Source organism: Strongylocentrotus purpuratus, unplaced genomic scaffold, assembly GCF_000002235.5.
Source record: "Strongylocentrotus purpuratus isolate Spur 01 unplaced genomic scaffold, Spur_5.0 spur5_scaffold_17, whole genome shotgun sequence".
NCBI lineage: Eukaryota > Metazoa > Echinodermata > Echinoidea > Camarodonta > Strongylocentrotidae > Strongylocentrotus > Strongylocentrotus purpuratus.
In genome coordinates this window covers 28,298,883-28,311,232 of record NW_022145602.1, presented here as the reverse complement: position 1 = coordinate 28,311,232, position 12,350 = coordinate 28,298,883, and the positions used below count along the sequence as shown (strand labels likewise).

At 35.7% G+C, this 12,350-nt stretch overlaps 1 protein-coding gene and 1 long non-coding RNA gene across 2 annotated transcripts; both read right to left on the bottom strand.

The window, feature by feature from the left end:
• Positions 1-903: 903 nt before the first annotated feature.
• On the bottom strand, positions 904-3,613 carry LOC593169. Its single transcript, XM_030988349.1, has 5 exons — positions 3,530-3,613; positions 2,867-3,171; positions 2,585-2,688; positions 1,473-1,558; positions 904-991 (listed from the first exon to the last, which is right to left on the bottom strand). Exons 1-5 carry the CDS (start codon positions 3,556-3,558, stop codon positions 904-906), a joined length of 612 nt encoding a protein of 203 aa, XP_030844209.1. The 5' UTR covers positions 3,559-3,613.
• A 456-nt stretch (positions 3,614-4,069) lies between these two features.
• Positions 4,070-5,618, bottom strand: LOC115925066. The gene is made up of 3 exons (XR_004064547.1): positions 5,405-5,618; positions 4,441-4,554; positions 4,070-4,230 (listed from the first exon to the last, which is right to left on the bottom strand). It is a non-coding gene; the product is annotated as an uncharacterized LOC115925066 (long non-coding RNA).
• Positions 5,619-12,350: the final 6,732 nt, after the last annotated feature.

Sequence of the window (12,350 nt, the reverse complement as noted above, 5' to 3'; positions counted from 1 at the left end):
CCCCCCCCCCCCCCTGTAGAAATTTTGCGACTACTCTGAAACTGCGGCAGATATAAAAAAAAAAAAAAAAAATCCTTTCACTACTTTTTTCTTTCGAGTCTTACGCTTCTTTTAAAACGATTTTTTTCGAAAATCGGACGTATAGTTACAAAGTCACGTGACCTTTTGTCTTTGCATGTCAGCCCGAAAATCGCTCACTTTTGTGATTTGTGTACAAAACATAAGGAAATGTCATTTTTCCTAAAAAGAGATAAAACATTGGTTATTTAGTCTTGTTTAAAGTTTAGGTGTTTGTTTTGGGGTCAAAATAGTTGAATTGTAGTTATAAATGAAATAAAACAACACAAACAATATAATACATAAGTTAAAAAAACAATGAAATACATAAGAAATTATCAAAACAAGAGATAACATAAGGAATAACCTAGCTCTTTCATTTGTTTGTGTTGTACTATTATTCCAAATGGTCTAACAAATATACGTAGTGAAAAAGAATGCTTAAATATGAATAATGTATGATTTATGGGCCAAAATGTGAATTTTATGACCTTATTTGCATAAATTACCAAAAATATGCAAATGAGTAATTTTTTCAAAATATTTAAATTACCAAAGTATTCAATACACTTCACTTGACATGTATGCAAATTTTCGCGGCGATCGGCCGTGAAACGGCCGAAATCTTAGGGGGAGGGGGTGAAATTGACCCCCCCCCCCCCCCCAGTAAAAACCCGGTCTGAAATAGCCCAGTTAAAATAGAGTAAAATGTTGAAATGGAATGCAATAGCATGATACGTGAAGTGAGCCCATCTTATGCTATCGAGAAATACTTCGATTAGGATAACTAAGTATTAATAAACAATTAGGTATATTGCATCCTTTTCATTCTATATTATCCGCCACTTAGAAGAAGAAATCTAGTACAAGATAGGGCAACTTACGACGTTTCGGAAAGCGACTCTCCTCTTCCTCCTCTAGCAACGTGCTGAAACTGTAAGGTGATAATAATAATAACAACATCAACAATACTACTACTACTACTACTACTTCTACTACTGATAGTAATAGTGATAATGTAATAATAGCAATAATGATAATAATAATACTAAAGATAACAATAATATTGATTATGATAATAATGCTATTATAACTAACTGTTGTTGACCCATTGAAGCCACATCAGCCTCTCTGCCCTTCTTTCTGAGGCCCTGCAATTTGTTTTACTCGTGATTTATTTTACTAAACGTATTTGTTTTTTAGTATTGGGTCACAGGGAGAAACTTTTATTGCAAATCCATCCTGGATCTATAATCTTTTTTCTTAGAAACGCGTTTAATTAATTTGCACTTACTTTAGGCAAAAACGCGGCTCTTTAGCAAGAGGCAAAGACGCCATTTTAGTTCTTATGTACCTGATAAAGTTGTAAACTAGTAGTAGTACCCATTTATATTCATTTCAAAGTCATTCTATACCTGGTTAACGAATCACTTCTGACACTAGGAGTCTTTGCTCGCTTATGATGAAGACTCTCCGCCCAGTGCCCCCTTGCTTCCGGAATCTTTGGAGGGAAAGATAATCATCGCAAGTTGCCAAATAGGCATATTTAACTGGATTACAGCATTACCAGTGAGAATGGATTTTTCTCCAAATTAAGTCGGAATTTAATATTTTTCAAAGAATAAAACAGTATAAGCAAATGTTCAAAATGAAGGATACATACACAGTTGATACATTTGACCAAAACAAAGGTAAAATGAGAGGGAGAGAAAGAGAGGTTGTTTTGAATTTCCGTGACATAAGGGTGATTATCCATTATTGATTTTCTCTAGGACTGCCACTTGATATCTGAATTAATTCTTGACACTGCTTGGGGACAGTCAATTCAAGCACTCGGGGTCGTAGCCCGGTGGAGGAGTCTTTCAGGTTTCATCAACGGGCTGAAAGGAGGATTTATAATTATAGTACAGGTCATGACGCTCCCTTTGTTGTTTCTCTTATTTGAGCTTTACATAAGACACCTTTATGTTATTTTGGACAGATTAGTGTCAAAGGAATATAATTTATACTTTATACATGTTCCTAACTATTACATAAAAATGCATTGTCTCGAATCAGAATTCAGTGTCTATACTAGACCCACATCTACATGAGCGCATGATAAACTAATAGTAGATAACCACGTCTACGAACCATCAAGGCTCCTAGCTAAATCTGGGAGTATCTTTCTGCCCTGTCAGATGTAAGCCTATAGATGCTGAAAGAGTTGCAAACGTGTTTGTCTGCTTAACGGGCCTATGTATGCACAATGTACACATTGATAACGTCTAACTCAAGAATAAGTGGTAAAGATCTTGGGCCCCGTTTCTTAAAAGCCTACCATTGATGGTAATTTAGCCAGTAATGTTAAATTCCATGGGAACCATGATTTGATTAGCTGTTGAGTAATGTTGCCATGTTAACTATTACTGATGGCTAACTTATCACCAGTAGTACGTTTTTTGCACAAGATCCTGGTTTTGAAGAACATGCTACACACGTCTCTTGGAATATTAACGACAAACAACTGCCGCACGGAAACACTCACCTCCACCTCATAAGCATGTAGGACTACTCTCGGGGCGGTCCTTGATTTTTCAAGATGAAATTCTCCTCCAAAGATGTCTTCCACATTTTTGTCGGATTCCCTTTCTTTATAGAAAAGGTAGAAAAAAGGGAGACCATGTAAAGATGTTCTTCAACCTCATTGATCAATTGAATTCAAGTAATAAAGTTGATTGTATAATCCTTCAATTCTTAATGTTCCTTATATCCCCCGGATTAATTAAGAATAAGTTTAATTGTGTTTCAAAATTCAGTGCGTTCTTACCAGCTCTTCGTCCTTCTTCCGAAACAGGGATTGAATGTCCAGAATCGCTCACGGACTTCCACACTTCTCTAAGATGATCGTCTGCTATGGAGACAGAATGATACAAGCATTTCCAGTAGCGGATCATAAAGATAGCAGCCTTTTGATTCGGGGTATAAACTCCGGCCTCCTCATGTTGTCTGCTTCTAAACTGGATGGTGTCAAGTGTCTGGTAGGACATACCCAATGCTAGACCAAGATGGTAGTACTGATCAGTGTTCATCTCTTTGGTGATGAAATCCAGACTCGGAACTTCTTCAGCGTTACTATAAATGGAAATACAGGGAGAAGACAGAAAACTATGCCATTATTTAATGTATTAATTAGGCTAGATAACGGGATTACCTAGCATCCCAGTCTTTGTTATTTTAAAGGTTATTTCAATAATACAGTAATACATTATTAATTTATCTCGTCTAATGCTGGTCAGATTTGCAGCTGACACAATCGACATTAAAAGTTTTCACCATGCTATTGTTACATTTGAATAATAATGAGAAAAATATTAATAATGGTTAAGAGCATGTCAAAAAAGGGAAAATGCACAGTAATAGTAATGAGCAATAAAGAATTGACACAAACAATTGATAATGTGAACAAAACACAATCCTAGGGTAATTTTACCTGATGTCAGTATTTGATCCAGGGACCATCGCATTTAGGGTTGAGTTTATGTCGGTAGAGAATCCTTGGAGGAAAATGAAGGAAAAAAATATAGTGAACCCACTTTTCTCACCGAGACAAGAGTTGTTTCAATTGATGATAATTGGGGATGACAATTGCGTTAATAAAGAAGAATACGTAATAGTCACGAAACTATTTCATCTGTGCTCTTAAAGTTACCATGCAATATATTTGTTTAACTATCAATTATAACATCACCCGCGGATAAACTTTCGTCAAATTTACAAATTGCTTACAATATAACCATTATGACAAACATACAGTGATCCAGGATTCCGTGAAAATAATATAATTGAAACATGTTTAAACGATAAATGCTGCTGTTTATAATTCCTTTTTGAAAAGGAGGAGAAAGAAGAAGGAACAGGAGAAGAATTAAAAGAAGATGAAGTATAGTAGGAGAAAAAGTAGATGAATAAGAAGACAAAGACGAAGAAAGAGGAGGAGGAGGACAAAAAGGCGAAGAAGAAGATTGACAAACCAGTCCGTATAGCCATGAACGCCATGCTGGCCTTTTGTTGGTTGGTACTTGTTGCTGTAATCGAAATGTTCATCATCTGTATATTGGCATTGGTATCCGTCGTAATGGGCATTGAAACTAGTGTCTTCTGCCGGTTGAAAAGTTCTGTCGCAGAGATGATCTGATAAAATATTATATTTACCATATTTAGTGCGAATTTACAACACAACGTTTACTGAGAGTTAAATCGCTATTGGCAGACCGTTAACAGTATGGCTCCGGAAATTATTTGCATCTAATGCCTGGTACCAAGCACATCTTTAAATGAAATGAATGCAGAAATTCTAACCTAATTATAACAACGCTTGTAGAATAATGTTATAATAATTACCCTTTTCCCCCCATTGTATTCCAGCTCTAGATCATTTGACTCAGGTCGAAGTACAAAGCATCTTCCAGGATGTACTTGACGGTATAGCAAAGTCTCCTCATCTTCCTGAATTTTCTGTTTAAAAAAAAATATACAAAAACAGTGAAAGCACATCTTATAAATGTAATGATAGAAATTCATATACTTTTAAAGTAATTTTTCGATTTGTCTAATTAGATTAACGAATGGTGCATTTAATGGAAATCTCTTCAACATTTCTAAGATATTTACTTCGAGAGATTTTACATCTTCATGTAGTTTGTACGAAAGAATAGTCTTGAAATTGGAGTCCAAATAGAGACCATTGTTAAACATTTCTATTTTAGACCAATACTAAATTACTGTATAAAACTTTGTAAGACAGACAATTGTACCACTAAAGTAAAAATCTGAAATGTTGAATCACTGATTTTTAAACTTACTACAAAATATATGTAACAATTTTCAGCTAAGCGATGCGCCACCTTCAAAAGTATAAACATTGATACGGTCTTATAAATCAAAAACAGAGGCCTACTTATATAGCATCCAAGAAATATGAGTAAACCCATAACAAAAGATAAATATTTCAAATTTACCAATTACAAAATTGAATAAAGAACAAAAGACGTAAGGACAATGATAAATTATGCATTATTTGATACATATTAGGTACAATAAATTTATTCTATGATTACCGTGCTAACAGTGTAGCGCACTTAGCGGTTGCATTGGAATAGTTAAGAATTTTTTCAAGAGGGTGTACTCACGTTTGTCGGATATTTCGTATATCACGGTTATCGATATAGTAAATTAAACAGTTTAAATAAAGATCATTGATATATACATATAGACATAATATTTACGAAGAAGAAAAGAACTTTCTCACGAATTTTTTATTACAATTTTGGGGGATTATTTATGTATATATATATATTCATATTACCTGAACAATGTAGGGTATGTCTTCATGTATGTATATCCGGAGTGTGATGTCTTGCCCATGTGCCATGTCAACGGGAAGGAAAGGGGTGCACGCCATTCGTTTACCAAGAGCATGATAATGAAGCTCTATCGGAATCCATATCTGTACCTTGTCCTTGATTACAGATGTTGCATCTATGATTAGGTTGATTTCCCTTTCTTTAATGATACATTGCGTATCACTATCATCAAATGATTCATCACGGTTAACTGTAAGTAATTGCATATTAACAGGAAAAAAAATCAAATACAAATCTGTTTTAAAATATGTAAGTGTTTGTTTTGTTTTGTAAGACCCTGATTGATGTGATGACTTTGAAAATTCTTCGGTTTGTTACTAAATGTTTGGCTTACAACATTCGCGCTAGGTAGGTAAATGATAAGAATTTAATAACCGACGATATGAAATGAAGATTCGATGAAAACAAAATCTATACATAAGTGAGTGAGGAATGTACGCAGAATAAGCTTTAAAAATTGCAGCGCATCTCTAATTTTGATACAAGTATATTGTAATCAATTAACTGTTTGACTGCGCCAATTATGGGAGCCCATTGTATTTAAGGTGGCACTTCTTGAAAAGTAGTATTTTGTGTTTGCAACTTCCTTGCATCCTCCTATTGACAACTAACCTGATTTTGATTCAGTTTGTTTCCAGATATAGTCAGCATGAACATCGTTTGACTTCAGCAACGTTGCGGCATGAGAGAGACTTATCGTTATAGGCTGGTTCTTAGAATAGCGCCACTGTGCAGGGAACGTGATGCCTATGCCAAGGCCTGTAAGAAACTCTCCCTCTCGGATAGGTGGGGGATCATCAGTAACTAGAGCTATAGATACATCGTGGCAAGTGCCAGCCTGCACTGTCCCTGGTGGAATCGACATTGTGACGTCACAACTATCCAAATGGAGAATCCCTCCTTCACAGCCAATACTGCGATGACTTTCAGTAGATCTTGCAATCGGCAGATCTAAACAAAATTACGGAAAAGGGAACAAGAAATAAGATAAGTAAATTATATCATCTGATGTTAGCTTGATAATAAGTCTTTCCATATTACACTATAACACGAATAGATTGCCTGAAACGGACATCGTTTTATCAACGCTATACGGATGATGAGTAAATGAATTGTCGAATCTTTTTCGATTTCAGAATACTCCGCTCTTTGTAATCTCATACCCAAAAGGGGATATTACATTTAAAAAGTATGTATTTGGGTTTCGTATAAATATAGAGCGCAGAAACTATCCAGTTTTTTGTTACACCTTTGCGGTGTGCATAAATGGGGAAGGGGTGGTTAGTATTTTCCTTTATATATCTCTTTAGAAATCTAGCCATCTGATTGGTCGAAATTGCAGTCGTGATTTTAGCTATTCCCTTAAAGAGACGAACAATGCCAGTAATGGTAAAAAGTTCATGATTGATATTCCCGCAGGATTCCAGGTACAAGAAAAATAGTTGAGGAAACCAAAAAGTCATTTGGCGGGCGTATCTGAATTTTTAGGGGAAAATTACATTTCTAGAAAGTTCAATTTCTCCCCTTTCATATGACACCTCAATCAGGAAAAAGAGCCAGGAATAAAAAAGTTCTGTTTGTTTAAAATAATGCTTGCATTTCCATAATTTGATCAAATGGGTTCGTTTTTACTGGCTTCTTGCCGTTGCAACAAACAGAGTTGACAAAAGACTTAACTCCGTTTCGTTGACGATCATCCATGCACAAAGAAGACGAAAGACCTGATGCATGGCTGATCTTCAACGAAATGGAGTTAAAGGTGAAATTCAAAGAAGATCACAAATATGTCAACTAATGTATCACTAGAAACTGGTAAGCTAACAGATTGCCATCGTAAAAGTTTTAGGTCAACTACATATCGGATGATTTATAAAAATACAAATACAACCACCTCCATAGAAGTTGGGATATACGAGAGATTCGCCGGAAAAATAACGATGTTTTAATGACGTCACTATATGGACCAACACTGCCCAAGCAGACGACATCCCATAGGGAATGAACATAATTGCGAAGCTATTATTTTTCAAATTATAATAAGTTTAGTGTATATAAATGTAATGGCATGTCAAACCATTCAAAAGGGGATATGACCCGATTCTGATAACTAAAATCTTTGTAAATTCACAGGATAGGGGTTAATTAACAATCAAAGAAACCAGACTTTCAAATTGAAAACCCCCCGGAACGATATTAAGGACGGCATTTGTTCCCTCTTGAAACGCCGAACATTACCCGGTGTGTGCAGCTGAATATACAATGGCGTCTTATTTTGTTTACAAGCGACAGATTCCTTTATTTTGGTATCACTGCATTTGTCATCAAAATAAAACCATGCACGGGGTTTAGAGCGAGGCAATAGATTATACATTTAGCCTGACGGTAGTGAAGTAAGAGAAAGAACTCAAGAGAAGATAAAAACACAGGCACTGAAAATGTGTGAGATGTCATGAGACATCGTCTGCTTGTGCAAATCATGTCCATACTGTGATCTCACACATCTCAGCAGCGTTCGGAGTGCTCTTCAGGGGCTATGCCGGGGCTGTATCTAAGCGTTTTGTAATTTATAATAATCCTTACTTCGAATGTTCCCAAGCATTGAATTTTGATAACCTTGTCGAATCAAAGTTTCAACTTTGCAATAATGAAGATAAAGTTATTTTTTAAAATCAATGAATATCTACTTTAAGTCTTTTGTCAACTCTGTTTGATGCTACGGCAGGCAGCCAGTGAAAAATAACTCGTTTGATCAAATTATGGGAATGCAAGCATTTTTTAAACAAACAGAGCTTTGTTATTCCTGGCTCATTTTTCCCGATTGAGGTGTCATATGAAAGGGCAGACATTGAACTTTCTAGAAACTTGATTTTCTCCTTGAAATTCAGATACCGCCTGCCAAATTACTTTTTGGATTCCTCTCTTCAAATTGCTTTTAATCACTTATGCGTGAAATATGCATCATATGAGTTGCATCAAATGAAAGAGGAGGATCTAAGCTTTCCAAATATGTGTCATTTATTAATTATAATTGTAATTACGTTATGATAGAACATCGATGATTCTCGGTTTCGTTTTTTCTGGGACGCACTGTATAAATCATTGACCCTTGAGAACAATCTTACTGAGAAGTAAAACCATTCAAAAATAGATGGAATACGTACCCCGGAATGTATGAACCTCATCTTCGGATAAGCTGCCAAAAGAACCAAAAATATGTTGTATGAGTCTATTTATAATGTTGATGTATATAACCTATCGTACATCTATGTTTTACGCCGTAGTATATCTTGATTTATTACAGTCATGTGTTACAGTCATGTATCAACATTGTTTTAATTATTGGGACTTAAATGTCATGATGCACACTTATAGTTATTAAGGACTGATGTTTACAGCGAAATAAAATAGGTAGGCGACTAATCTCATGAAAAATTAAAATCGAATCTTTCAGAGGAGATATACAAGAATTTTATAGAAAGTATGCACATCAATAATGCAGATAATTTCCTTAAGTTTAGTAATTCAGTTTGAAGAATTAAATCTTGATTATTATTTTACAGAGACTGGTTAACTCGTCGTTATAATTATCTTACCTCCTGAACACCATTTGCCTAATGCGCTCCTCTCTGGCATACTGTAGCGGAGTAAAACCTTTGTTATCCTTGATGTCGATCTTGGATCCTTTATTTATAAGGAATTGTATCAGAGCCTCCGAGGGGGATATGTCATCATCTCTTTCTTGTTGTATCTATTACGTTAATGAAAATGGTATTAAAGAACTTGATTATTGTGAGTATAAACAAACAGACAAAAGTAAACTGTCTGGATTAAAAAATGTTCTACCCTCCTACCAGTTTTCCAAATTTACGATAACAGGGAATAAGATCGTTATATTTGGATTAAGTTTATACTTGCTTTAATCAATTTACACGGCACTATCGACTAGTAATATGAAATCCCGATAATAATGATAATAATGGAGGTGAAAATGGTAATAATAATGATGATAGGCCTAATACTAATACTGCTACTTCTACCAATAATTATAATGAATGAACATACAAATAATAAATGCACCTGACCATCCCCCGCCCTCACCTCCATTTGATGGCCCCTCCGACACATTGACTCATACGCATTACATACACACTCACAACAGTTTCTTGCATAATTATATTGGGGAACAGATCATGAAAAGTATATATTAACAAAACAAAAAGGGTATGTATTTTCTGAATTCCATATAAACAAATATTTATAACGTGAATTATCAAAGACCTTGTCCATCCTATATTCAGAGATTCGGTTATAAAAAGGTAAAGAAATCAAACGCGTGTGCACACCCGAGTGTGTGTGCCGATTAGAAAGACTAATAGTTCTTACTAAAAGAAAAACTAAAACAAAAAAATACATAACCTGCTTCAAAGCTGTCGTCACTTCAACCTGTCTTTTATTACAGTGGCATAGTCTGATGGCAACATGTAAGGGCGTCTGGCCATCGTGTGACTGAGTATTTAAACCAGCACCTAGTAATACCAACTCCTCAATGATTGATGTTAGCCCACTTACAGTAGCTATGTGAATGGGTGTTAGACCGGCACTGTCGATGTGATCTATAGATGATACATCCTGTGAAAAAATATGACGGATTTAAAATATTGTTACGTAATGGTGATGTACCCTTTATGAATATTGATTTGGTCCGTATATATATATATATATTTACCTCTCTTTAGAAATCTAGCCATCTGATTGTAGTCATGATTTTAGCCATTCCCGCCTACTGGTCAACAAACAGTCTTTTAAAAGATGCCTGTATGCCCGCCTACCGGTCAATAGTCTTTTACAAGATTCCAGCCCTCCCCGGGGAACGTGCCGCATAAATAATTTTGGTGGGATCCCAACTGGTTTCTGTGTACAAAAACATTGCGAGCGCGGATACCAAACAGTTTGTGTGCGATTTGGTCGCTAATTTCAGGGGTTTTAATGGCTGAGATATCCCCATCGGTTTACATGTAAAAAAAATCTATGAGCGAGCGCGGGTACAAAATACAGTGCTGTGTGCGTGGAATTACCAAATCATTGTAACATTCAGTCATATTTTCAGCGAATATTACCAGACAGTGTTTCAGATTTTCTGTGATGTTTTAACCAATGTTTACTCAAGAAAAGGATTAGGTATGAGATATTGGTAAATTTGTTTGTGAATTTGGTATATAAAAGATATATCGACTGCTTTACTATTCGAGGCCTAGCCGTTTCTATACTGGCTCTCGGGGACGTTGCGACCCTAGGTGCCCCTGGGCGGGCGGGCGGCACACGTCGGGGTCATGGCAGGATGCAAAGTCCCCTTGAGCCTATAAAAAACAGCTATGCCTCTCAAAGCAGTCGATGTATCTATAATATCATATATATGTAAATAAACACACATTTTCATCGTAATTATACGTTATATGATAAAGCTATCCATTATATCGAGTAGAATAAATGATGACACTGGATAGATAATGCATTTTTTTAATTAGGTGGGCTGTATGTAATACAGAACACCTTATGTTTTCGTTAGAATATTTTTCTTATTTTGACCCACTTTTTTGTTAGCAGGATAACTTGAAAATGGCTCAATCAATTGCCTTGAAATTTGGCACACATATTTATTGGCATGAGGAAAGAGCACAGTAAGGTTTTCAACCTTGACCTTGACTGAAAACGTTATCTAGGCGCCATTTTGTGAAAATCAACATATGATCATATCTTCATAACGGAAAATGGTTTCTCATTCATATTTATCATGATCAAGGTCAATATCAGTCCGGTCAATTTCAGGTCCAAAAACGCGCGCGTACGCCATTATTGGCAATGGCATTTTATAAAGAGTCGCGCGCACGCGCATGCGCGCGCGTTTTCGTTTGTCACGGCCGAACGCAAAATAATTCCTCCCGGGTGTCTTTTGACACAGTATTCCTCATATTTTTCCGAACAATTTGATACCATGTTTATCTCCTTACGACCATTATTGAGGGAATGAGCGTCCGTTCAAGATAAATGTCCGTGTGCGCGAACTCTTGTAATACATAGCATATATGGGCAACAACATGCCTATATAAAACCCTTATGGCTCTTTGGAATGGACGGGAACCCTCAATTTTTGTTCATATTCGGATAGAGTATGAGTGGGAGATGTGATTTCATGTCTCATTTGGCCATTAAGTATATCGTGTCATCATCATATTGACCTTGGAACTCAAAATACGAATTTGCATATTATGACGTCAGCATATTTATGGAAAAATTGATTGTATCTCTGTAAATATTTATTGAATCTCTTCCTAATGTTGATATCTTGTAGTTGAGGCGATTGTCTACAAGATCACTGCACATTATTTTTCATTTTGATGACGTCATCATAGTGAAAATTGCGATTAAAGCTAACTGGACAGATTTTCTTAATTTGCGTGTTAAGCCTATGGGAGGTGCCAATTTCGTTCAAATCATGGATCTACATGACATTAATCTTTGAGCCCTATCTAGCTCATTTGTGCTCTATGTTCTCCCAAATTTTGGTATGTTATAGCTGAGACTATGGGCTATAAAAATTGGGCTTATAGTTTTTGAATCAGATGGTGGGATCATGTCGAAATTTTCAATTGAATGTTAAATTTGCAAATTTTTGTAGAACATTGTAGGAATTATGCATATGTCACGTTTGTCCTATTTGTGAAATTTAAACGTTAGCAATTTCCTAGTATTCAAATTAAACAAGGAAACCCCTTTACTTTCTAGACTTTACTGTCAGACACTATTGAGTGACTGACCACTTTTTTTTTCCTCTGGTAATAAAATACATAATATGAGCTTAAAGGGTACATGAGCATTTGTCCACATCAA

Excerpts from the sequence above, each read along its gene's own strand:
- LOC593169 (XM_030988349.1), bottom strand. The coding sequence starts at position 3,558 with ATGGTCCCTGGATCAAATACTGACATCAG. Across the intron at positions 3,172-3,529 it reads GGATCAAATACTGACATCAG|TAACGCTGAAGAAGTTCCGA; the intron begins GTAAAATTACCC and ends TTCCATTTATAG. Across the intron at positions 2,689-2,866 it reads GGAAGAAGGACGAAGAGCTG|AAAGGGAATCCGACAAAAAT; the intron begins GTAAGAACGCAC and ends TTTTCTATAAAG.